We start from the raw sequence: 27297 nt of genomic DNA, 5'->3' as shown, positions 1-27297 counted from the left end.
AACTCTGTAGCTGTTAGCCCAGGCACATGAATATTCCAGATCAGAAGGGATGTTCGTCTCCCCTGTGAATTGCAGTGTGGAAGGTTTATGAAGTTAAGCATTTAGAATCGGTCTGCAAAATTTAAATATTTAGATTGGGTCTCTAGGACACGAGAGGCGGTGCTTGTTGTTCACCGGCTCGATGTGAGTTTTCTTTTTTTCTTTTTATCTTTTGGTAGTGCTAGTTGCTTTTCAAAGCCTCCTTCCTGGAATGTTCTCTGTAATAATTAAACCCCTCTGGCTTCCCCTGCTGGGGTCACTAGGGGGCCAGAGGCACAGGGACCACCTTGTCTCACCCTGAGACTCTTGTCACAAGATGAGAAGCAGCTTTCCCTGGGTTACGAACAAGGTTAGAAGCCACCCCGGCTAAAGGGGCTTCATCCAAATAGTGATGGCGGACAGGAAGGAAGGAAGAGATGGGCTCCTCACCTCTTTAGATGCAGGCAAGGATTTTAGTTGGATGGGTTAATGATTGAGTGGCTGACCAAGAGGGACATTAGGGAGGGCAGCTCTTTAAAAATTGCGCATTTTAGCTGGGTGTGGTACGTAGCGCACACCTGTAATGCCAGCATACTGGGAGGCTGAGGCAGGAGGATCCCAAGATGGAGCCCCGCCTGAGGAATTTAGTGACTTAGCAAGACTCAGCCTCAAAATCAAAAAGGGAGGGAGTTGTAGAATGGTATGAAGGCCCTGGGTCCCATCCCTGGTACAAAAGCAGGAATAAACATTTCCTTGAAAATAGGACCACAAAGGGTCCTGGCCTCCTGTCACTCAAATATGTCAGGGTCCCACTCCTGTTCCCTGGGGAAAGGTCCTGCATCTGTCTGGGTTCTCAGCTAAAACCCAAGTCTAGAAGTCTGTGCGGAGACCAGGTCCCAGTCACACTCAATGAGACTCAGACTCACCCCAGGGCCACAAGAGAGTAGGCAGGAGCCCCAGGCCTGGCGCTAGATCCTTCACCCCCGCCAGTAGCGCATGGGGACCCTGAGCTGCCACTCACCAGCAGGGTGGCACGGGTCACAGACATGATGTCCTCATTCCGAGCTTTCCTGTAACTCGTGTCTTAGCAGCTTGTCGCTGAGGTTGGGTTTACCCACGTCCAGTCTTTAGAACGGCACCTACATTACCTGTGGCAGCTACCGTCACCCCCTTTCTGTGCTTCCGTCTCCTTGTCTGAAAAAGGCAGGGATTGGACCAGAGCTCCTTTGTCTCGCAGGTCAGCACTTTGTGTACCAAGTCAGCTCGCTGCCCACCATGTGCCCTGCAGCGGGTGCTGTCACCAAGCCCACTTCACAGCAGGAATGAGGGGTCTCCAGAGGAATGGAACTGTGAGAAGAGAGGGGTTTATTTTAAGGATTGGCTCAGGCGCTGTGGCGGCTGGCAAGTCTGCAGTGTATGGTGCAGGCTGGCAGTTTGGGAGAGGCGGGCAGGAACCGAAGCCGCAGCCTCCAGGCAGAATTTCTCCTCCTCCCAGAACCTTCAGATCGGGCTCTGAAGGTTGTCAGCCGAGCGGACAGTGACCCCCACATCATTCAGGGTGATCTCCTTTCCCAAAGGTCCCCTGGATGTCAGGGCTTGCTCCATCTCCAACGATGTCTGCCTGGCCACATGAAAATGAGAGTTGGGGTGAAGAATCAGGTGCCATGGCCTCAACCAGACTGACACAGCAGGGCCATGGAGAAGACAGCTAATCTGGAGTCACACGGGACACACTGGGAAGGGGCATTGCCTGGGCTGCCACTTGTGTCCCAGCAGTGTTCTGCCTGGGCATTCAGAGTCTCAAGCCGAGTCTGTCCCTCAGTGCTGTCTGCTCTTTTCGAACTGTGGGCAATGGTGGCTGCCACAAAAGGAGGTTCCAGGGCCACCTTCCGGGGTGGGGCCTGGGGCTGCATTGCACACGCTGGCCTGGCATTGAGGAGATGCCTGCCTGCCTGCCTGCCTGCCTGCCTTAAAGGTGTGAACAGTCTCCTCAGTCACCTTGGATGGTACCATCCTTCACCTGCCATCCTGGTTCTCTGCTCCCTCGGTGTCTTCCTGGCAGGTCCTGAGTTTGAGTGACTTTTGGCCTTCATCCTGTGACTATTTTATGAATTTTCTTCCTTCCTGGCTGACACAGTACAACATGAATCACAGCAGGGCAACTTATCTGATGCCCCTGGACACTGGCCGCTTAGCACACACAGACAAGAACATTCTAGAAACAGAGGCTGCTCTCTGCCCCTGCGCGCATTCCTCAGGGCTTTCTTCACCTTCATGTGTGGGCGATCGTGTCTCTAGCCAACCCAGCTTGGGCACCATCCCGTGGAACAGCTTGCATCGCTTCCGCTGTGTTGGCCGTTAAGGAACACCAAGCATGCCCCTGAGACGCTGGCAGCCCAGCTGCCTACCCCAGACCCTGCCCATCAGGTGCTGCCCCTGCTGGGCGACTGCTCCCCCACTCCTGGTGTCCGTTGCCTGTTGGCAGCTCTTGACTGCTATTAAGGGCCACTTCTGTCTCTGAATAGTGAGAGCTGGGAAATGGGTGGACGAGGAGTAGCAGTCCATAGGCCAAGAGGGCAGTACCACCCTGCCTTTTCACCAGGAAGGAAACAGGACGGCCGGGTCCTGAATTCTTGAATTAAAACAGCAGAGGCTGGCTTTGCATGGGGACTCAGCACCGGGTTAGTAAGAAGAGGCATAGTGCAACTTCAGCCACTAGAGGCTCTGTGACAGCTCTAGGTCCTTTGTATCTTCTCATGCCAACAGTCAGGTCAAGTGGTTTATTTGGTCTGGACAGAGATCTGGATTTCTCCAACGCCCCTGGGGACTCTAAAATGCAACCGAGACGCAGGAGCACAGCCAACGTGCCAGGAGGAACCCGCGCCAACTGAAGCTGGGTGGCGCTGCTACTAACAGGAATGCCTGTCAATCTCTGTAGAATAACAGGAGCTGCTATCTAGGTCTAGCCAACCCTCTTAAGAGGTTATCAGGGGCCTTCTGTGATCAGGCTGTGAGAGCCATGATCCAGCCTCTGACAAGACCCCCACGGCGGCGTCAGTAGAGGAAAGTGTCTCACAGAGTTACACCCAGCCCAGCCCTGAGGCCCATCTGGCCCTGCAGGATTGTGAGGGGCTCCTCCACCCTCCCACAGACAGCTGAAGCCCGAGGCCATCCCCTCACAGGCCTGCCTTAGCTCAGAAGACAGGAGACCGGACATCTGTGCCCTTGAGGTGCCTTGAGGTGGGGCGGACAGCCGCCTCTCTCTGTGTCTGTCAGTCTCTGTCCCTGTGTCTCTGTCTCTCTCTTTCTCTCACTCTTCCTTTCCCTTGTGCAAATCTCATCTGACAACTCCCAAGCACAGCACAGATTAGAGATTTGTAGACCTAAAAGATGCTAATGACACTGATCACCATCCTCGTAACAGTAAACATTTATGGAGTGCCATCATTATTTGTAATAACTTTTATGTGTTAAATAAATCTGACCTCAGTCTATAGAAGCAGGCTCCACTAAGCCAGAAGATTGGGTAAATTGAAGTATCTTAGAAGTCTAAAATGGAAATCTCCCCAGTTCCATAGCACACATGCCTTTTGCTGGTTTGGGTATTTTTGTTCTTTTTTTGTTTTTGAGACAGAGTCTTGCTATGTAGCCCCAACTTCCCAGTGATCCTCCTGCCTCAACTCCAAAGAGCTGGGATCACAGGCATGCACCACCATGCCCGGCTTCTTTGTATGGTTTTGTTTCTGGGCTTCCTTCCCTGTGGCAGTCTTGGATCATCCCAGGGGGTCTCCTGGGACCAGGCATAGCCCTCAGGTACCCATACTGGCTGTGTTAAGGCCTGCTATGGAAACACCTTGTTTCCACTTGTTTCTTTATTGAAGGGCGAACCGTAGGGATCAAGAATTCAGCATTAAGTAACATCGATAATGATAGTGGTAGAAGGGATGCAGGGTCTAGCTCAGTGCTAGGTGGCAAAACCATGGGCTGGATCCCAGCATTATCAAAAAATAAAATAATCACAGTAATAACGAGAAGAGCCACTGTAGAATGAACATGCGCTCTGTACTTGCCGCAGAACCAGGCAGTTCGAATGCCCACTTCTGTGTCTTCCCCATCTATAGAAAGGAGGACGAAATTGGCACTCAGAGATTATGTGGCAAGAGCAGGGTAGAGACAGAGTATGAAAACAAACCCAGATCTCCTGGCACCAGAGTTGCTTGGTGTCTCTAAAGACATTGTCCAAATAAAGGACTTTTCACATGGACCTCCAGCTCTGGGTGATGAAGAAATGGTAGGAAGATATGCCCATCTTGGCTAGTGAGATAGCTCAGTGGTCTAACCACCTGCCTGGCAAGCCCAAGGACCCAAGTTTGATCTCCAGTACCATATCCCAGGCCGGCCCCAGAATCCTGGGCATGGTGACACACATCTATAATCCCAGCGCTGGGGAGGCTGGTGCAGGAGGCTCACTAGGAGTCCAAGCTGTGTAGTGAGACCCTATGTCAAAAAATAAAATAACACATGCCCATCTTTGAAATTAATAAAAATGAAGAAACCAACTTACTTCAATGACTAATAAACAGATTAAATAACATAAAAATACATAGCAAAAGAAACAAAAAAACCTTTCAGGGGCCGGGGAGATGGCTCAGTAGAATAAGTGCTTCCCTGGCAAGCGCAAGGGCCTGAGTCCAATCCCCAGTTCTGCCAAAAAAAAAAAAAGAAAAAAGAAAAAAACCCTTCAACCAAGAAACACGTAACATTTTTACCTAACATTTGACAAATCTGCACCCCCCTTGTCTGCCCTTGGGTGCCTAAAATGAAACCCACAGATATTTCCATGTAACATGAGGGGTTTTTTTCCTGTGTAAAATCAGGAATTCCTCTATTCACTGTGTCCCTTGGGTTTTTCCAACAGACAATGTTTTCCCTTAGGAATAATTCATATGTCAAACTTGTCATTTATCACTGTCTGTAGTCGCATTTTTCTCCCTATTCCTCAAAACTTACTTAGCACTCACTGAATAAGGCATGCAGGTGTCTTCCCAGGCTCATGAGATTTCTAGTGATCTAGGCTATAATTTGGCAAAACAAATCCTGCTTGCGGCTGGCATCTTTACAGTATCCAGTTACTTTCTTTATTTGCTGTCTTTTTCTGCTTGCTTTCTTTTATGTTGTTCTGTTTTCTGTTTGTTTGTTTTAAGACAGGGTCTCACTATGCAGCCCAGGCTGGTCACGAACTTGCAGCGATCCTCCTGCCTCAGCCTCCTCAGTGCTGGGATTGTAGATTGTGTATCATTGCGCCCAGCCTCTTTTCTAAATTTATCACCTGCAAATGAGAAAGGGATGGCAGCATCTCCCATGCCTACAAATCTTGTCTCCTAGTGAAATTGCAAAGTCTCTGGAGATCCCAGCATGTTTCTTCTGATTCATTCATTCGTTCCCATGGGAACCAGCTGAAGAGGGACAAGATTCCTGGCGTGAGCCGGCCCATGGGTGCTGCACCTTGGACACACGTTCCAGGAACCAGCACCTCTCTGTGGTCCGCTCTGTAGTCCAAGTCCAGGCGCTGGAGCCTCTGATTCCTCCTCTGGGAGAGCCAGTGACCAAGAAAGCCACAGGTTCACCCTCAGCACTTGTCTCCCTTGATCATTTCTGGAAGTTGAGAATGGGCACTTACTGGGGTTTCCTGTCTGATCCTCTCCTTCTGTCCCTTTGCTGTCCCCTCCCCACCTCATAATCAAGTTGATTCCTAGAAAAGCCCAATACTCAGCACCAGGAGCAAAAGGTCCCCTACTGTCACATCCTGACGTGTCCTGTGTTAGTGGAATGAATGAACACTATTGTTAAGAGAAATGTGGAGACGTGCACTCTAACCCCTTGGTCCACAGATGAAACTGTGGTAGACAGCACTCAGAGGTGGCCCAGGGTCACACCGTGAGGCTGTGTGGCTTCCTGGCTCCTAGGCCTGTGCTCACATCTCTAGGGATCTTAAGAACTCGTCCCCCTCTCTGCTGAGGAGGGCAGCAACTGTGCCATCCTCTGCCACCCACCAGGCAGGAAGAGCCTGCATTTGCAGGAGCGGCACACCCTGGGCAGCTGTGTCCCCCTCGCCACCGCTGCCAGGACAGGCCCTCCCACCTGCACCGGCCTCCCGCCCCCTCCTCTAGCTGCTGCCAGCAGCCTGGCCTGGCATTTGTCAAGGATTCCCCAGGGCCTGTCTGGCTTCCCCGTCCTCAGCTCTGTGTCACTTTGGAGGCTGTCATGTACCCTTAGCAAGACTTAACCCCTTCTAGCCAGAACAGGCACAGGCACAGGCATGACTTCTCACAAACAGCATTCCATCATTTTCAAAATATATAGAAAAGTTCAAACACCCTGCAAAGGACAGCAGTCACCAGTGAAGAGACAGCTCAAACTGGCCTGAGGACAGCTGGTCCCAGGCACACTCTGAATCTCAAATTAGCTACCTGGCAGGCATTGTCATGTGTGGAGCCAGAGCTGCTAAGCCAGGGTTTGCCCTGTGCTGGTGACCCCAAGAAGCAGGATGGCACGGAGGCTCAACGGGCCTCCCTGGCTGTCTGGTGACCCTGGCTTTTATTTTATGTGGTCCATCCTAAGTGGCTGCCCCAACCAACTGCATAGCAGGGCCGCGCTCCTGTTAGTTCAATACCAGGTGTTTCTTCCAAAGGGCACTAAAGTGGGGACGTCAGCACCCGGCCACTCTGGGGGCTGTTTAGGGGTTCCTGAGTTACTCTTGGGGGGCCTGGCTCTATGTCTGGGGCTGTGACACTCAGCAGCGCTGAAGGTGATTGGTTCCACTAATGTAGAACAAGAACGCTTATCAGAAGATGTCTTCTTTTTCCTAAATGTCATATATACAATTTTTATTGGAGCATGATGACAGAGAGTGAATAACTTAACATAAATTTGCATAATATCATACAGCTGCTAATTTATGATCATATTAAAACACAAAGTTTTGTAGTTTGAGGCATTTGAAGGCCTTAATCTTCGGAAACTTTCCCTCCTGTTTGCTGTTTGTTTATTACTTACTTAGGGTTGCCAGATAAAATATAGGCATCTGGTTACATTTGAATTTCAGATATACAGCGACTGATTTTTTAGTAGAGCTTGTATACTATTTAGGATATACTTAGACTAAAAAATTAGTTACTGCACGCCTGAAATTCCCACATAACTGACTCCTTATGCTGTCTGTCTGTCTGTTTGTTTGATAAATTTGGCAGCTCCATGCTCCCCTTTGAGGGATGCTTAGCCCCACCTGGCTCTTCCCTGATGGGAACAGAAGAGGCTGTTGCTCAGGGAGGCCTCTGACCTCTGGGACTAGGGCTGTCTGTGTGGTGGGCGCAACGGGTATGCCCAGGAGCATGGGCAGACTTGAGGGGAATGGACTAGAGTTGGCAAAGCTTGGCGAGGCCAAGTGCCAGCCTGCAACCCCAAACCCACTTAATTATCCCAAAGCGCCAGTGCGGCCCAAGTATCTGATGCTTGGCTTCTGGGTGATTTGGCTCAAATGACAACAGAGAGGGCTGTGTGTGCCCACCGCAGCACAGTACTGGAGGTTCGTCACCACTTTTTTTGAAGCTCTGTAGCCCAGGCTGGCCTTGAACACACCCATCCTCCTGCCTCAGCCTCCTGAGAGCTGGCATTACAGGAGTGCCTGTTCCCTCTCCCTTAATGCTGGGCTGAATCCCCACGTTGAACTCAGTTACCTGCAGGATTGCAGACCCCACTTTGAAAGGCACTGGGTGATGGCTCAGGAGAACCAAGAGGAAAGAGTTTTAAAATCCACAGGGCAGGGCCGGCCAGACGGCTCAGCAGACTAAAGCACCTGCTTAGGCAGAGTACAGCGGCTGGAGTTCAATCCTCCGCGTGCCATCCTAGCCCCACCCTGGTGCGCACTGAGACATAGATTGAGACTGGGCATGGTGGCGCACGCCTGTAATCCCACCGCTTGGGAGGCTGAAAACAGGAGAATCACGGGTCCAGTCTGTAGTGAGCCCCTGTAGACCTTGTACTAAATACATAAAAAATAAATAAAATAAATTAAAATCCACAGGACAAATGAGGAAATACATCAGATCAGTGAAGTGACCCTCCGAATTTGCTTTCCCTTGTTTGTGACCAAACCAGGAACAAAACCTAGCCCCCCCCCCCAACTCCCAACCTGGGTTTTAGTTTCATTCCTCAGCCCTTCTCAGTACACGCATTCTTGACACACTTCGGTGCGTTCTACACACTTCTTACACTGCTTGGGTACTGTTTTCTTACCGCCTCTGATGTTTCTCAAATTCCCAGCTTTGTTATCATTGCTGACCAATCGCCTCCTTGCTGGGGTGTCAGCCTGACTTGGATCAACACTGAAACTCACGGATCGGGGTTCTTGCCCTTCGACCTTTGGCCTCTTGCTGCTGAGAGCGGGTCTCGCTCTTTCCGTGTTCTCCCACTGGGACTGGCACTGCGGCAAGGTAACAAAAACACAGTGACAAGGAAGCAGGTCAGCGTATTATACATCTTCCCTTTTAGCGTTGAAAACACAGATGCTCAGAAAAGGGAGGTTACTTTCCTCTGGGTCACACAGCAGTCCCAGAATTCCAGTCTTCTTCTGGCTCCCACTCTTGTGCTCTGTCATCAAAACATGGGCTGCTGGGCAGAGCGGCCCGCAAACAAGGAAGCAGGCAGAAAAAAGACACCCAGCCAGGAGACCACCACGCGTGTTGCCAAACTCAGTCCAGAGTTTCAAACTGCACACAGCGCCCTGAGGAATCTCATCCTGAATCGTTCCCACCCTCTAGACTCTCCAAGACCCCCCCCATCCACACGCATCCTTTGCAGTTGCAGTTTCTGAAGAAGCCCTTGTCCTTATGTCACCTTTGCCCACTCCCCGTGTCACTACCTGCAAGTCACCCTAGCTAACAGCATCCACTTGGGCTGTGCTTCCTCTTGGCCCCAGCAGGAGCTGCCAGTCCCCCAACCCACCCCAGCACAGCAAGACTCACAGCCATTTGCTCCCCTGAGGCCCTTCTACCAGTGTCACCAGCATCGTGAGGTGGGCTGAGGGGCTCCACACCCAGCCCTGAGCTCCAACGCCCTCACTCAAAACCAGGCTGGACCCTGCACTACACTGTGCGTCCCTAGCAACGATACAGATCCTCCCTGAGCCTCCAGGCCTTGCCTGCTGACAGGGGTGACGACAACATGCCCACGGGTGCCAGGCCGGTGGTGTGGATTACGTGGAAAGCCACAGCACAGAGCAGCACCACTCTTATTTTTTATTGTTCTACTGCTGTCAAATCTTCCCAACTGTTCTTTTCATTTTACAGAGCCATCTAAAAAACATAGATGATTCAAAACAGTTACCTAGCATGGCCATTATTTGCCTTTGGGGAGGAGCCAGAAATCTCACAGGGTCAGAGCCAGGGTGGAAGGTGGGTGAGGACACAGGGGTATGTTTTTACGAGCCTTTCCATTGGGCAGCTCTTAGCAGCAGCTTTCATTATCATTTGTATCACACTTCATGAAGACCCTCATGAAAGAGCATTTCCAGAACTGCTGCAGAAAGTGGTGGGGATGGTGGGGTGAGTCGAAGTGAGGGGGAGTGTTGGGGGGGAATTTATGGCAATGTGTCTTTATACCAAATTTTTTTTTCCAATGTGTTTGGTATAGGGTCTCACTACACAGCTAAGACTTGTAGTGATTCTTCTGTTTTCAGCCTCCCCAGCGTTGGGGATTACAGGCGTGCACCACCACTCCTGAACTCCATCTCCAGCTTTGTGCACCCAGGGGCAGAGCTGGCAGAGCATGCAGGACCAGGCATCAAACCCCAGTCCCTGCACTTGCCTAAGCAGGTGCTTAGTCTGCTGACCTATCTCACGTGCCCCTTAAATCTTTTTATTTACATATTCACAGTATATGTTTTTTGTTTTTGTTTTTGTTTTTGTTTTGGAACCGGGGATTGAACTCAGACCCTTGCGCTTGCTAGGGAAATGCTTATTCCACTGAGCCATCTCCCTGGCCCCAGTATATGGTATTTTGATCTCACCATGTCCTTCCATTTGCCTGGCCATTTCACGGGAAAGCTCAGAAGCCACGGCTGCTTCCTTGGCACCAGGCCTGTCTCACTGTGTCCTGATTTCACACAAACCTGCTTTCACAGCCTCTGAGACAAACTGTTCACCTAATTATAAAACACAAGTTTGTACACACCAGACCCCTTTCACTAGGACCACTCATCAGAAGGAGAGGTGATTCGCAAGGTGTTAAGAGCTTTCTGAAATTCCAGACATTTTTGCCTTCAAATTATGTGATCCCTGCCCTGGTTTGAATTTATTTTCAGTAAAATACATCAGAACACTAATCTGGGAGTCCTAGAGACTCCTGTCCAGAGCAGGTTGACTGGATACCTTCCCTTTGGCCTGGAAGACTTGGGGATTTTAGGGACCTCCTGGATCCTATGGGACAGTACATTGCACTGAAGGGTGGTTTTCTGTCAGGCAGGGTACTAGTTTGATAAAATTCAATTCTTGAACTAGAAATCCAGCCCCACCTGCTGTTAGCATATGTTTTAGCAAAGGACTCTCTTTTCTTAGCTAATTGGAGAAAAAAAAAAAAAAAATCCCAGCATCCCACAGGCTGAGCCGAGGTGCACAGACATCTGGGTGATGTCCTGGGGGGCCATCCCGCCCGAGCGCTGTCCCAGCAGCATGCTAGTGGCCAGGGTCAGAAAGAGCCAGGCCTCCAGCCAGAGCACACCTAGTGGTTTTGTTTGGCTTTTTAAATTGGAATTAATCACCAAATACAAAAGGCAGAATGCCACAAAAATCTAGTTCTAGCTTTTCTTAGAAACAGTGAACGCCCAGACCACCCAAGCTGGCAGCTCCCTGGCACCCCACCTCCTGCAGGCACCTCACCGTTATACCCCTGCAGCATGGGCACCGGCATGGGCATTGGCATGGGCTTCAGGCATCTCCTGAGCTACATGACACAGCCTCTGTGCCAGCCTGGCTTCTCTGGGTCTGCATCTCGGCTCCCAGGGGCTGACCTTCCGCCCCGCTCCCGTTTTTCCTGCCAATCATTCTACACCCAAATGTGGCACCCCTGGGGTCTGGACCCTCCATGGCTTCTTGTGAGCTTCAGCAGGCTGCTCTGACCTCTAGGACGTGTGCGTGCTTGCAGGACTCACAGACATGGTGTCTGTGAGTGTCCCCATTTGTCACTCCAGAGCCGAGCCCACACCAGACTGAGTCCAAGCCAGTGGGTGGGAGGGGAGGAGCGGGCTCCTCCCGTGCCGAGCAAAGCTGGTGCCAGGTGGGTCCGGCAGGAGAGCAGTCAGGGGCTCACAGGAAGAAGATCATGAGCAGGCAAAGGAGCCCTGAGAAGAGGCCACTTGTTGCTGGGCCTGCTAATCCCAGTTCTCCAGGAGGCTGAGACAGGAAGGTTGCAAGTTCAAGCCTAGCTGAGATAACTTAGCATTTTAGGGAGATACTGTTTCAAAATATTAAAAAGGGCTGGGGATGTATTTTAGTGCAAAACGCTGGGTTCACTCCCTAGTATCATTACAAAAAAGAAAAAGAAAAGCTCCTGCTGCCCCTCTCCTGCCGCTGCTTATGTCCTTTTCCTCTGGGCCTGCCCTTGGCACAAATAGGCACAGCTGTGCACCGTGCCCTGCCTAGTAAACTTTCCCGATAGATGCTGGTCTGCCACACTCGCTCAGGATGCCCCAGTGGCCCAGCAGCATCTCTGAGTGATTGTTCTTTAAAAAGAAGCTAATGCCAGCTGGGGTCAGAGAAGAGGGGAGGCCAAGGAGAGAGGAAGCAGATCAGGCTGGGAGCCCCCCAAATGGTAGCGACAATAGGGTAAGGTGGCCACTTCTCCCCGGGTCCCCCAGATGCATGGGGAGGGCTGAAGGCCCAGGGTAAGGCTGACATGCTCCCCAGCTGACCACGCCCAGAGCAAGGGTTCAGGAGTCTCAGGGAGCTGTCCCTTCCCAAGGAGAAATCCCAGCCCTGCCCCTGTGGGGTGAGTGTGACCCTCAGCGGCGCCCCATCCTCTGGTGTGCCTGGGCCAGGTCCAGGAGGACCCAAGAGTCCTTTGCAGGGGCTGCTCCTAGCCAAGCTGGGCCAAGCCCTACAGCACCCTCCTTCTCCAGTACACCTTCTCCAGGGCCTTCCCATTGCTGACATCTGAGGTCCCAAGAGGGCTCATTTTACATGTTCCTGAACAGGCTTCTGTCCCATCTTAAGACCATTTTTCAGTCTTTTTTTTTTTTTTTTTTTTGTACAAGGGATTGAACCCAGGGCCTTCATGCTGAGCTACATCCCTAGCCATTTGTTGCTTGTCTTTTGAGACAGTCTCACTAAGTGGCCAAATAGCCCCAGACTTGTGATCCTCCTGCCTCAGCCTCCCAGAGTGCTGAGATTACAGACCTGGGCCACCACATTCATTTTGATGAGAAAACCATCGCTCCTGCGCCTCTTTCTTGTCCTTGTCGCTGGCTTACGTGTCGGCAGACTTGGGTTTTCCTGCACTCCACACTCTGAGCCCTTCTTTAAGCCCGACTCTGGTGTCTCTGCCCGCCGACCTCATGCACCCTCAGAGTTGGCGTGCTCCCCTGACGTGAGCACAGGATGAGTTGGCAGTGCCCACGCAGGCCACAGCTCCCCCTCTGCTCTGTGGCCTGCTCCATGCTCGGTCCACTCCTACCCTCCCCCAGGACCAGGCTGGAGGGGGACACCTCAGCGTCTATGGGTATGAACCCCGCTGGAGGTCGTCGGGCAAGAGGGTGTGTTTGTCACAGCCCCGAGTCACCTGTCCTGCACTCCACGAGGTCCAGCTCTAAAAACAGCTCTAGCAGCCTGCTAGGAATGTGCCCACAGCCTGTGTCCCCCATGAGAGTGGCACTTGGAGAGTGCACACACTGATACCTGCTTCCTGAGCAGTGTCACAAAGCGCTCCCAGCCCCCAGGGGCTGGCCTCTGTGTCCACGAGTAGACCATCCCACACCCTCATTCTGACCCCAGCTGCCTGCCTGGATCCTGAGGGCCCTGTCCCAGACCCCCACCAGCCCCAGGGCTGCTCTGGTGACGTCTCTGCACCGCCACCTCCATGCCCCGCTTCCCTTCTCTCCGCCACCACTGCCCACCTCTCTGCGCCTGGCTCTATGGCAGCGAACCTAACTTCTGCTGGTGCCTGACCCAGGAGCCTGCAGCCAGCCGGCCCACCAACCGTCTGGGCCTCCCTGGGACACCTCATCCTGATGCTTGGGGGGATCCCAGCCTGCCACCACCCTCAGGCTAAGCCCCCTAAGACACCCATGTGGGGTGCACCAGGGGTGTCTTGAGCAGTCCACAAATGCACTGGGTACGTGACTGGGGCAGCCAACGCCAAGACAAAACCCATAGTCTGTAAGATCTGAGGCCAAGGCAAATTGCCACTGTGAGCACATCCTGTTGTCACAGTCCCTAGGCTGGGATGAGGCTGGAGAGAGGCAGGAGCCACAGAGAGAAACAGGAGCCAATAAAATGGCAATAAACGGTGGGCGGTGAGGGAACTCGTTTCTGTGTTGTTCCAAAACCTTGTTTAAGTGCTTTTATTGTTTCTGTGTGAGAGAACACGAATGCTGTTCTGAAAATTGCCTCCGCGCAGGCCTCGTCTTCTGTGGGAAATCCTTCTACTCTGCATCCCACCCTGTGGTCCCCACGGAACCACAGTCCCCACCAGCCCCCCCAACACACACACAGTATGTCCCTCGGGCTCTGCTGCCCCTCAAACTGTGTACTGTCACTCCATGCTGGCTATGTAGCAGGCACGAGGTGACACTGATCACTGGGGCCAGAGGGAAGGCAGCTTTTCAGCCACACAAGAGCAGGGGTGTTGCTGAGCAGATCTTTGTAGGACAGACAAATTTTCTTTCTGTTTTGATTGGGTTTGTATGTGCTTCTTTGAGACAGGGTTTCAATCTGCAGTTCAGGCTGGTCTTGAACTCACTGGGCAGCCCAGGTTGGCTTTGAGCTCATGGTGATCCTCCTGCCTCAACTTCCTGAGTGTTGGGACTAAGGCATGCGCCACCCCACCCAGCTTAGACAAAATTCTTATTAGAGAAAGGTAATGATTTCACCAGAGATCAGTTAGCCAATAAAAGCACAAAGGCACAGGACATACCATCAGAGGATTCTTTTTCGCAAGGGCCGGAGGTTGTGACCTACCATTAGGTGTCCAGCACTGCCCCTTTGAGTTTTGTCCTACATAAGGATAGCCCAGAAGCAGCAATGAAACCTCAAACAAGGTAACCCAGTGGGGGGCTGGAGTAAAGCCTGAGAGCCCCAACTGTGTCCAGAAGAGGAGAGGCTGCCTGTGGGAAGGTGACTGTCACATCTTGGTGACTTTGGTCACCCAGCTAAGGGAGCCTTAGCTAGAAGCACCCAGCCCCTGGCCAGGCGGAGGGAAAGGGAAGATCCCTCTTGCTCCCTGGGCCTGCACCCCTCTCCCACCTGCAGTGGCTAGACAACTGGGGTAGCCTGTGTCCCCCCAGTACCCAGTGTGTTTTGCACATCTGCTCCGGTAATGTGGCCTCTATGTGGCTCTTTTTAGAAATAAACAGATTGGTGTAAGCCACAAAGGAGAAGCACAAACAAAGCCTTGAAGAAACCCACATGGAACCCTTAAGGAGAACTCTTACCCAGGACTCTTCGAGCATTACTTCTCCCCATTTTACAGATGAACAAACTGAGTCCCAGGGTAGCTTAGTCCCTACCCATGTCTTCCAGCTCAGTGCGCTGAACTGCATATTTCTGCTCTTTTGTTTCCGAATCTGCTTGCCGGTCAGAAAGCTCAAAATCCTGCAAGAGTTCATTATAAAAGAAAAAGGATGAATTACTCCTGAGATTTATATTTTACCTGAAAACTTACCCTTAACTAAACTTCGGTATACTTTAAAGCTCAGCTGATTTGACAAAATTATTTATTCTTTTAAAAGTAACAAGTGAGAATTTCCGTGCATACACAGCGAGGGCCATCTCACCTCTCAGAGCCATTGTGGGAGGGCTGAATCTGCCCAACTCCAAGTTTCATCTTGTCTGCTCCGGAACTGTTCCCTGACTCACACCACTGAGAGGTCCAGCCGCATCTCTTCCAACCTAACATGAACAGGGTGATGCACACCTGTAACCCCAGCACTCTGGATGGAGGCTGAGGCAGGACAATCACAGCAAGTTGGGGCTATGTAGTAGGTTTGAGGCAGGCTTCAACTACACAGCAAGATCCTGACTCCAAAAACAAACAATAAATATAATTTAACATTAGCAGCACCACGTACGGCTGCCAGGCTTGGCAAACAAGAATAAAGGATATCCAATTAAATTCAGATTTTAAATAAACAAAGAATAGTAGTCTTTGAAGCATAAGGAGGTGCCAAGCAATCTTCGGGATGTGCATATAGTATACTAAAAAGTACTTCTAGTCACTTCCGGCTGGCCTCAGCTGAGGCTGCTTTTTGCAAATAGCAGCAGGCTCGTGCTTTATCAGCAGATGCTTCCGGCTCTGGGTGCAGGAGGCCGCAAAGGCCGAGGCAGATTCGGGTGCTGGTAAAAGTTTGCTTTCTGCATGGCTGATGGACCCTGTCTCTCCTGGCCTTAGCTAATGCTGTTCCAGCACCCTCTCTCTCTTCCCTCCCACTGGGACCCACCCTTGAGTCTCCTGTCACCCTAAGAACCTCTGTCACCTCGGGAGAGGAGCGAGCCCCAGTGCACAACTCTAAGAAGGAGGCATCCACGACTCAGTATTCACGAGCTGTCCCAGGCTGTGCTTGGCAGGCCCATGATGAAGGCAAACTGAAGCTCTAGCTGCAGCAGTCCTAGACCCATCTCCACAGGCCTTCGGCCTAGCGTTTCTTGTCCCCTCCCATTTGCTGGCCGGTTTGGGAGTCACTTAATCTCTCTGGGCTCCTCATCCCTAGGGTTAAGTTCCGGGAATCTCTGTCTCTCTGCTCTTTCCTTTTATCGTCCCCTGATGGTTCTCCAATGCTAGCAAGAGCAGTGGTCCAACTCTTTCTCCTACCCTGGTTGCAGAAACACCCCTCTCTCCTCCACAATGGCTGCACTGCAGGACCGGGCACTGGTTAGCCCTCTGGACATGACCTTTTGGTTTTGCTTATTTCTTTTCTCCCCTTTGGGCTCAGCTGTCCCCACTGATCCCCTGCACTGTGAATGGGAGACAGGAACTTGATGATGAGCTGGGAAAACTCCTGCTACAATAAATCCAATCACAGTAGAGATCTCTTTCCAACCAGAGTATTCTGAGCCCAAACAATGGCTCATGTATCTCAAGCCATATTCAAAACAAAAGAATTCCAGGTCGACAAAAGGATTCTCCAGGTCCTTAGCGTTGATTGCAAAAGGATTTAAATGCTATTTAATGGCAGATTCCAGGCAGGCAGGAGGGAGATAAACAAACCTAAGATGATCCCCAGGAAAGGCTGTGACCTCCCGTGGGGCTTGTCCCCCTAATGACAGCGTGAGACAGAAGCACCCCAGGCCTTGCTTAAGAGGACATTTGGGTAAATATTTGGGCAGTGCTGGCTGCCACTGCAATAGTGACAGAGCTGGAGACCAGAGGAAGTGGCCCTGCCTCCCCAGCCCCAGTGATCCACTTTTATAAACATCCAGGCAGGCAGGCACGAAAGGCTCCGGGGCTGTGCAAGCACATTTTGTATTGTATGGTCACCGGAGTCCTGGCTCCTAGAATGGGTGGCAGAGACTGCAGGAAACGGGGCAGGGAGGGGTCTGGAGCCAGCATCTAAATTTAACATGCAGTGGCTTTTAGGCCGAGTAGATAAAAAATAAATTCCAGTGCTCTGAGTTCTTATCTTTGTTTACCATTTCCCCAAACAGTGAGTGAGCTGCACTCGGACTCTCTGACTAGAAGGCTGTGTTATCAACGAGATATGCACAGGAAGGAGGGACGGGGCAGCTGGGGGCTCCACAGAGCGGTGGGCTGCTGGCCGCCTTCCCATGACATTTGCTTGGTCTGGCAGAGTGACCAGGATCTGCTGAGGTCACCAGGCTGCCCCTGGGTGGATGGGGAAGGGCGGCGATACGCTAGACGGAGTCAGAGCCAGAAGGCAGTTAGGATCAGCCGCCTCACATGCCTTCCCGCTGATGAGAGGTCTGCTTGAATCCTTCAAATGCTGTTATCACCTTTGAAAGTCTCCCGTGGGCAGGGCTTGCCCTTACAGAGCTAAATTGCGGTTCTGTGGAAATCCTCCCTGGATGGAGTCACGGTCTCTCTGGGCTCCTCCATCTCCTGCTCCCCCCCTGGTGGGGACCTGGAGGTGCACCACCCTCTGCTCTGTCACCTGCTGCCCCAAGATGTGTGACCAGAGCCATCGTGTTGGTCTGCTCCCCGCTGATGCCTGGGGCTCTCTGGCCCTTCCGCCAGCTGACAGCCTGTGATGTCCCAGCCCTGAATCTCTGTACCCCAGCAGGAGATGACTGAGATGCTGGCCAGGGCCTGTGCTTTCCAGCGGCCTGGCCATCCTTTCCTGCGTACCACTCAAGGGTCAGTCCTGAGCTCTGTGCTTGTCCTTCTCACTCCCGTCCCTGAGGACGTGGCCCCCTCTGTGGCCGAAGCCATTCCACTTCCAGGCAGAAGTCACTGTCCCCAGTGACACAAACTTCCTCCTTCAGCCACCCAGGAAGGAAGCCTGGGGACACTTTTCCCTCTTTCTTTCCTTGACCCTTTTATTCCCAGCCCCTCCCTGGGTGCCTCTTCCTCCGATCCCCAGGCTGTGCATGGCACGCCCTGAGGACCCTTGGAAACAACACCCATTCCTGCACTCGGTCTGGCCCAAGCACCTCTGCTGGCCCTGGGCAGGCCGGGTCGCAGTGGAAGCTCCTGCCTGTGCTGCTGAGCCTGCGCTCGCTGCACTTGCCTACTGCGCCACCTTCCCGTCTCGCTGCCCAGCCCCCCAGCTGCTGTCCCAATCATTCCACGCATCACTGTCAGATCACCAAATGACGTGTTGTCGCTATATTTCCTCTTCGTCAGAACCTGTCAGTGCCGCCACTATCTAATAAATCTTCAAATGGGCCAGCGAGATAGCTCAGCGGGCTAAAGCGCCTGCTTAGGCAAGCGGGCAGGGACCACAGTTCGATCCCAGGCACCACGTGCTGTGCTAGCCCTGCCCACAGGGTAGGCTGAGCTGGCCACACACACACACACACACAAATATTCAAATGAACAGTGGGATGATTTACCAAATATACAATAAGTTCTGTATGCTCCGGGATCAGACCTTGTTTTTTTTTTTTTTTTTTTTTTTAATGTATTTTAGCACAGGATCTACAGGGTCTCACTACATAGATCGGACTCATAGTGATCCTCCTGTTTTCAGTCTCCCAAGAGCTGGGATTACAGGTGTGCACCACCACACTCAGTCTCAATCGATGTCTCAACGAGCCCTGGGGGCGGGGGGCTGGCACCGCGCTCTGGGGATTGAGGCCTGGTCGCTGCACTTGCCTAAGCAGGTGCTTTAACCCACTGAGCTATCTGGCCGGCCCTGGACCTTGCCTTTCCCCTATCCCCAAAATGCTGCCCAGCACTGTGAGTGAAAACATTTCAGCAAATTAAATGCAGTTCGCTTCTGCACCAGTGCAGAGAAAGAGCCCAGGAGATTCACCCATCATTTACTGAGGGGCTCATTTCTCTAAGCATCAAACACAGTCAACTCTGAGTGACCCATCTAGTGCAGACAGCAGGACCCTAAATACTACAGAGCAGCAGATAATTTGAAGACTTGAATCTATTTGATGCCAAAATGCATTTTTGCTTAGGAGAGCTTGCAGCTGGTAATTGGGACAATTTTTTTTAACTAGGTAATTAGATATGTCTTATTTGTTCCTACCCTACACTATAGGAATAAATAACTTGGCTCCCAAAATAATATGTTGTTTCCTTCTCTTAACCCTTTCCTGGAACAGAGAGAAGGGCTCAATTTCATAGTATTAGGGGGCAGGGATGAGACAGGGTGGGGTGGAGCCCACAGTTACAGGCGATAGAGGGAACTAGGGGGTCAGCGTGCTGCTTTCAAATGGATTCATTACCTCCCTGGGCAGCATGGGCACTCCATTTGTAAACTGTTCAGACTATCTCCAAAAGCTGAGTACAGACTGGGCAGGAGGGTGCAAAGTTCCAGACTGGCCTGGGTCATGTGTGGAGACCCTGTGTACAATGCCCAGCACCCACAAATGAGAGAAGGGAAGGCTTATTTGGGCCTTTAAGGGTCTTGTAGTTCTCAGTCCATAGCCTGCCACCTGCAGGGCAGTGACAGTACAGCAGAAGGGCCTGGATGGAGAAAAGCTGCTCGCCTAATGGTGGCCAGGAAGCAGGGAGTGAATGGAGGAGCCGCTGCCTTCCAGCAGTACCGCTCCTAACGACCACTCTGCTATTGGGCTCCCAATGGCTGAGTCCACAGAAGGTATAGCCCCCCACAATCCCATTGCCTCTGAAAGCCCTGCCTGTGAGCCCAGGAGGCTTTGGGAGATGTATTCTCTGCCTCAGCTATAACCCCCGTCTCAAAAAGAAAAAAAAAGCAGGACACGATGGCCCATGCCTATAATCTCTTTCCCAGACTGAGGCAAGAGGATTTCAAATTGGAACCCAGCCTGGGTAATTTCTCAAGACCTTGTCTCAAACATTAGGGCCCAGTGCAAGGGGTTTGGGTTCAATTCCCAGTACTGCGGAAGGAAGGAAGGAAGGAAGGAAGGAAGGAAGAAAGAGAAGTGGAAAGGGCCAGGGAGATGGCTCAGTAGAATAAGCGCTTGCCTGGCAAGTGCAAGGGCCTGAGTTCAATCCCCGGTTCTGCCAAAAAAAAAAAAAGAGAGAGAGAGAGAAGTGGAAAGAGGGATAGAGAAAGCAGGGAAGAAAGGAGGGAAAAACATCCCTATCAGCTTTCTTAGAAAAAGCTTCAAAGTAGAAACAACTATTGTTGAAAAGACAACTGCACAGCCCCGCGCTAGCAGCGTGGTCACACACGAGCACCAGAGCTACATACATACAGCATGCACGTGTAGTCTCTCACCCCGTGTGAAACCGAAGAAGTCAGGCCTAGAAGGCTACCTACGGACAGTCCTGTGACACAAGCACAGGGGAAACGGGCCAAGTTGTCTCTCTTCCACGTCGGGCTAGGACAGGAAAGGGCCGAGGGTTCCCCCAGAGCTCCAGCTGCCTGTCTTTGCCTGGCCGCTGGCACATGAGGGTGACTGCATCATGGAAACTCCTGAGCCCCACACTTCTGTCTGCACCCTAAGTTTCTGGATGCTGGCTACTGCTCCATAATACACGTAGAGGCAAGTAAAGAAGGAGACATGGCAGCAGAGAAGGGAGCGAGGCCTGTGGAGCAGGGTATGATGGAACAGGCTTGGAATCTGCAGGCCTTGGGCAGGCTGCTGGACCTCTGAATGTCTGGGGTTTATGTTCACTTATAAAAGAGACCTAAAAGTTATCCTACCTCCCTCGCAGTGTGGCTGGGAGACCAGAAGTCACAGGAAATGCACAAGGTGACATCCTGTCCGACTTCTGACTACACAGAAGTCTGACGACAGGAACTGTGCAAGGGCTTTAACACAGCCCATAAAGCTCAGCCCATGGGCACAGCCGGAATCCCTGGGTGTGCACCAGTGTGTGAGGTGGGTTGCTGTATGTGTCTTCCTTACGTCACTTGCCTAATCCCTTGATGGCCAGGAGCACCTGGGATAATCCCTGTGTTTGTGTGAGATGGCTTCTGTCTCTTTTCTTTTAAATTAGATGTAGGGGGCTGGGGAGATAGCTCAGTAGAATAAGCGCTTGCCTGGTAAGCGCAAGGGCCTGAGTTCAATCCCCAATACCACAAAAAAAAAGAAAAGAAAGAAAGAAAAAAAGAAGAAGGGCTGGCCAAATAGCTCAGCAGATTAAAGTGCCTGCAAGCAGGCACAGGGGCCAGGGGCTCAATCCCTAGGCCTGCTGTGCTGGTGCTACCCCAGGGGCACACTGAAACAGTAATTAAGACTGGGCATGGTGACACAGGTCTGCAATCCCAGCTCTTGGGAGGCTGTAAACAGGCAGATCACTGAGTCCGATCTAGTAATGAGACCCTGAACACCCTGTAGACCCTTCCCTAAAATAAAAAAGGAAAGAAAAAAGAAAGAGAACGCTTGTGGCCGAATGTGTCCAAACAGAAGTGCTGCTGCCTGTCAGGATGCCACACCTTCACCTTCTCCCTTACCCTGCCCTGCCAGAAGGGTGGACACTATTATTAGCAGTTGTCCTGGTAACTGGCCCAAGGCTCAGCCCTTGCTGACTGAGCCCTGACTCCCTGGCAGGACCAAGAGCGGTGGCCAGGTGGACATGGGACTGGGCGCTCTGGTCTTCCTGGCTGGTTGCTGCAGACATTGCTTCTATTTAAACATGCAGGGGGAGCCCAGCCCCTTCTCTTCTGAAGGTAGGATTCTTCTCTCCTCCCTCCCCATCCTCCCATCCCCTCCTTCTCCCTTCTCTCCTCCTCCCTCCCTTCTCTCTGTCTCCAGTGCTGGGGATTGAATCCAGGGTACCCTGAGCTGGGGGCACCTGCTTTTTTAAATTTGATATTTTGGTTGGTTGGTTGGTTGGTTGGTTGGCTTTTAGACAGATTCTAAGTTGCCAAGCTGGGTTAGAACTTGCGATCCTTTTGCCTCAGCCTTCCTCACAGTACTTGGATTAAAGCAGGCACCACCAAAGCCTTGAGAACAGGCAATAGCACCCTTCCCTTCCTCTCTTCTATTCATTCAAAATAATTTCTGCCCGCCCCCAGCTTCTGCCAGCATTTCTAGATGCCAAAGAGAACCGTGCAGTACACTGGCTTCCCTCTGTTTCGTTCTTAGCACCCCTAGAAGCCTCATAGTGCTCTCAGACATCAGCCCAAGATGTTGAGGGGAAAGGACCCCCTCCTGTCCCCTGGGCCTGGCAAATGGGGAGAGGGGGTCAGGTCACAATGTCACAGTCTCGCTGGGCCAGCCTGAGGGAGCCACTTTTCGTTCCTTCCACACACCTCCAAGTTCCTAAGCCATTCTAGTCACTGTTGTTACTTCAAGTTTTATTTTGTAATTTTTTTCTTTTACCATGGAAAACCGTACTAGACGCAAACAAGAAGTGTATCGGAGTGACACACAAGTACTGAGGGTTTCACCCATTTCAGCAGGAACATATCTGGCCATATCACATATCTACCCTGGAAAACAGGGTGCAAAGAGGTGGACGCTGGGTTTGAGGTTCTGGGGGTGCTAAGAACAAAACTGAGAGGGAAGCCAGTGTGCTGCATGGTTCTCTTTGGCCAGGTCAACTTCACTATGTCCACATTCTTCATCCACTTCCTTGTTTCTTTTCTGTTTAATCCCAGACATCCCATATCATCTATAAATATTTCAGTATTTTGCTCTTAAAAATGGGGATTCCTCTGAAATATGATCCCAATGCTACTATCCCTCTACAACCAAAATGAGATCTAATTCCTTTCTTTTCTTTTTCTTTCTTTTTTTTTTTTTTTCGGGGTCTCACTATGCAGTTCAGGCTGGTATTGATCTCACTTTGTAGCACTGGCTGGTCTCGAACTCCTGCCTCAGCCTCCTGGGATGTGGGACTACAGGTGTGCACCGCGACGCCTGGCTCCTAATTCCTTAAAAAGCATCAGCTCTCTAGTAGGGGTCAACATTCCCTGCTTCACGGGTTTAACCCTGAGCTGTTCAAACCCAGCATGCACCCCTTTGCACCCCCAGTTTCCCGGGGTAGACACAGGACCCTCTGGCGGCTTGCGGGTCCCCAGGGTTCGCCTGTCCTGCCCTCTCTCCAACATCGGCTCTTTTTCCTCCGGCTAGGCGAGGGCTCCAGGCCCAGAAGGCCCCGTGTGTGACACTCCTGTCCCGCCCTAGCGCAGTGGCTTCGTGCTGTTTGGCTCCCTCGGGAGAAATGGCGTAGGAGGCCCCTCTGCAGGGACTCTGGGCGCGAAGGTTCGTTCCCTGTCTCCGTCCTCTGCGTGAAGAACGCGCCCGACTTGCGCTGCCGGGCGGGGAGCCCGCATTCGCCGTGCACTTGCTGCCCCCTGCTGGAGCCCGGCCCGGCGCCGCGCGGAGCCGCCGCGAGCCTAGGGGACAGTGCTGGGGGGCAGGCGCCCGCCGTGCCGGGTGCGGGACCCAGAGCGTTCATACCCTGGGGCCAGCGCAGGCCAAAGGAGACAGCGGAGGCGGACCCGCGCTGCTGCATGGAAGTCCCTCGCCCACCCTCACTAGTTTTCCTTCTTTGACAGAGCCTGCAGCTTACAACCAACCGCACCATTAGGGCTGCGAAACCCGTGTCACCTCCCCCCAGTGGGGACGCAGCCCCCAGATTCCGCTTCTTTTGTTTCCTGGGGGGCAGCTCTCGGTCTCTGTTGCCTACCCTAGCCGCCTCCGTCTTCCGTCCCCCGGCCTTCCTTCTTTCTGTTCTGTTCTTACACATTCTCTTTTTTAGGGTTCAGGCCCTTTTTCTATTTCTGAGTCAGGGTTTCACTGAATTGCTAAGCTGCCTAGTCTAGGCTTGAGTATATGATCTTCCTGCCTCAGCCTCCCAGCCTGTGAAGATGACGTTCATGTGCCACCACGCCCAGCCACTTTCTCACTTTCACATTCTTGCATTTATTAAGACTTTTTAAAAATTCACAGTATCAGGGACAGTCAGATAGCTCAGTGGTCGAAAGCACCTGCTTAGGCCAGCTCAGGGACCGCAGTTCAGTCCCTGGCACCGCATACTGCCCCAGCCCCGCCCTCAAGGCAAGCTGAACTGATCGTTAAAAAAAAAAAAAAAAAATTAGAGTATCACTAATGCTGGCCGCCAGTGAGAACTCCCTGGAGGGACCTGCGCCAGGGGCAGCTGCGGGGGGGCACTGGAAGTTTCTGTGTCTCAAGGCTCATTTGTTGCCCCTTTCTCAAACCAACTGGTATTTTCTACTCACTATTCCATGAGACGTTTGTGTCCAACCCTCCCGCGTCTGAGAAAAGCTCCTTTTTCTTTCTCCCAGTCCACATCCCCAGGCCTGCTGACCGGGGTCGGTGTGAGTCCGAGGCGCACTCACCCGGGGGCCTACTCTCGGTACAGCCTCCCTCACACGCAGAGGACGGGTCCTCGGGGAGCCTTTGCCTCTCCGTGCTGTGGCAGAGGGCACAACGGCCACCAGGCAGGAGGGGGTGAGAAAGGAGGTGCCTCCTAGCCCAGTATCCTTCCTTGCTCTCCTTGGAGACAGAGATGATGCTATTAGGACTCTTGGGCTAGCACCAGCCAAGCCCTGGCCCCTGGCCCTGCCACGTACCCCAGACTTCTCTGGTGGCCTGGGATGCAGTGTGGCGCCAGCTGAGAGCCTTAGGAAGCAGCAGGTCTAGAGCTGGAGACGGGAACAACTAGGGAAAAACCAACCACCATTGCTATTTGTGTTACGAAACGCAAATGCCTCCTTTGCCTGTGAACACGCGCAGACCTGAGTTAGATTCTACACATCTCTGTGATTTCACTCACAGAACCGTTAACAGTTGTGTCCTGCTGCGTGGCTGTCGCTGTGGCTTCTCCTCAGACATCAGGCCTGTGTGTTGGATGGGCATGGTAACAAATGTCAGTAACCGCAGCACTGTGGGAGGCTGAGGCAGGAGAATTGCATGTTCAAGCTCAGCCTGGACAACTTAACAACTTAGCAAGACAAGGTCATCTATTTACAAGGACATAAATGGAACTCTGTAAAGGTCCTCGGTCCAATCCCGTGTCCAAATCGGAGGACTCCACATCTGCTGGCCCTGCCCATTTCTCACCACTGTCTTTTCCACTGTCACTGACCTTTCCACCCTCTGCAGACTCTCCTTTGAGCCCGGGGACTTCACACTGTGCTACATATATCCCCATCCATTTTTGTTTTTTATTTTGAAAGAGGGTCTCACTAACTTGTAGTTTGTCCAGGTTGGACTCAAGCTTGCATGCTCCTGCCTCATCCTCCCAGCTGACAGCACTGCCGCCACCCCAGAGCACTCACTTGGGGACCACTGTCTTAGATCCTAAGCCCAATGACCACGTGATGACACTGAGGCTAAGATGGAGGGGCTGTCCCCAGGTGCACAGGGGACGGAAGAATGCTACACCCCAGACAGGATCCGCCCACAGTTGGGGTTGCTTATTTGAAAACAGCAAGGCTGCCACCCACAGGGGAGATAACTGTACCACCTCTGAGAGTGGGTGGGGAAGGCTCCTCCTAGCAGAAGCTACCAGTGGGGAGTCAGCTTCCTGTAAGCCCACAAAGGACACCCACATCCTGCTTAGAGCTCACCTCAGGTCCAGGATCTACAACCTCTGCACACCTGAAACCTAACCAGTGTCTGCCAGATTTCCCAGGCTGTGTGAAGAAAGGACTCTCACTGGGCTTCGCATTTTTGGTTTTTTGTTTTTTTCTTTTTGACAGAACCAGGGATTGAACTCAGGCCCTTGCACTTGCCAGGGAAGCGCTTATTCCACTGAGCTATCTCCCCAGCCCCTGGCTTCGCATTTTTTGCCATGGCAACTTGTACTTCTTTGGTTTTGCCTGTTGCTACCCTTTGACAGCCTCTCTAATGAGTTGTCTTTGTACCCTTTGAACACCTGGCGATCCTCCTGACTCAGCCTCTGAGCAATGGGATTACAGGCGCATGCCACCTAAATTCTTTATTAATTGAGAACAGCTCTTTGTTTGGGGGTGGGTTGAGTTTGTCTTTTTTTGTTTTTTGCCTTTTTAAGACAGGGTCTCACTATGCAGTTCAGGCTGGCCTTGAGCTCACTTTGTAGTCCAGGCTGGTCTTGAACTTGCCTCAGCCTCCCAAGAGCTGGGATTACAGGTGTGGTTTTTTTTTTTTCTTTTTTGTACTCCGAATCAAACTCAGACCTTGCGGTTGCAGGCAGGCACTTATGCTGCTGAGCTATATCCTCAGCCCCCACTCTCTTTTTTCACTACTCATTCATTTTAGGCATTGCAGACTTATTTTCTTTGCATTGCAGACTTATTTTCTTTGTTTCGCTGCTTGTCTTTTAGCTTGATGACATACTGATTGTTACCCGTGTGACAGCCTGGCTGGGCCTCAGTTTCCTCATGTGAGCCGTGAGAGGAGGCAGCGAGAGCCTGGATGAGCAGTGCTTAGCTCCAGCCTCAGCTCTCCCAAGGCAGCCGCCACCGTGGCCTCAGAGACAAGCTTCCCTCAGGGCCGGCCTGAGCCCAGGGCTGTGTCTGCTCATCTTCAGTAGGATAAACCACCCAGAACATGTGGGGTGCTGGCCTGATGAGATGGGGTGCTATCTGTCTTCTTGGGGTTTCCAAGCAAATGTTGGCTAAAGTTGGACTGGGACGCTGAAATTCTGAACCAGTGCTGAGACCCAGGCTAACACCACCTCCCTCCTCTGTCTTGACCGCCGCACTAGGTGGCCCCTGACTACCGCAGCCTCCAGGAAGGCCTGCCCTACCTGGACATGGTGATCGCTGAGACCCTGCGGATGTACCCGCCAGCCTTCAGGTATGCCTGCCACCCACCCCGCCCACCTCGTGGGCCCCAGTGCTGCATTACCCACATGGTCCTGGAGGTGGGGTCTGAGCCCGCATTGCACCGGGGCTCCAGCCCGTGCTCCTGCAGTCTCAAAGCCTCACCAGCTTTTCCCTAACACGGCCCCTGCCCCGCCCGGGCAGTGCTGTGCCTCTGCCTGTTCACTCACTCAGCAGCTGCAGGCATCTACTTTCTGCTAATCCTCCACACACAACACAGCACGGCCCCTGCCCTTGGGCCCCCACTGAGGGGCTGTTGTGGGCTTGGGGTGTGCCTTCTTGTGTCTGATCGGTCCCACTCAGCCAAGGACATCTCGCTTGCCGTGTCTCACCTGCCCCCTCCCCAGAGCTGCTCCATGTCATATCCTGGACACATTTCCTCCTCCCACAACATGTCACTAATGCACAGCCAGTCCCACTAAGCGGCAAGGCCCCCGAGGGCAGGAACCAAGTCTGCTTCTCCCCCAAACAAGGGCCCGCTGGGGAGGGCAGCATAGCCCAGTGCCCGGCTCTCAGGCAGGGGAACAGCGGGGTCTAGATTTCGGGGTCTAGAGACAGAGGCAGCACAAAGCTGCTAGCAGAGCTCATAAATTCCACTCAGCACTTCTGTGGCTTCGCACACCAGAGACCGGGTGGAGACATTGTCGCCTCTTTTGTTGTTGTGGCTCTTATTT

General features: G+C 52.3%; 1 protein-coding gene across 1 annotated transcript in view; it reads left to right on the top strand.

Moving 5' to 3' along the window:
- Tbxas1 (thromboxane A synthase 1) overlaps nt 1–27297 on the top strand; it is a 204968-nt gene that overhangs the window by 169137 nt on the left and 8534 nt on the right. The window contains exon 10 of the mRNA XM_004629042.2: nt 26506–26597. Within this exon, the coding sequence (XP_004629099.1) occupies nt 26506–26597 (92 nt within the window). The remainder of the gene's footprint in view (nt 1–26505; nt 26598–27297) is intronic.

The sequence above is a fragment of the Octodon degus genome, unplaced genomic scaffold (genome assembly GCF_000260255.1).
Source record: "Octodon degus isolate 3935 unplaced genomic scaffold, OctDeg1.0 scaffold00027, whole genome shotgun sequence".
Lineage (NCBI taxonomy): Eukaryota > Metazoa > Chordata > Mammalia > Rodentia > Octodontidae > Octodon > Octodon degus.
Note: the sequence above shows the minus strand (reverse complement) of the source record. Positions and strands in the feature narration are given on the sequence as shown.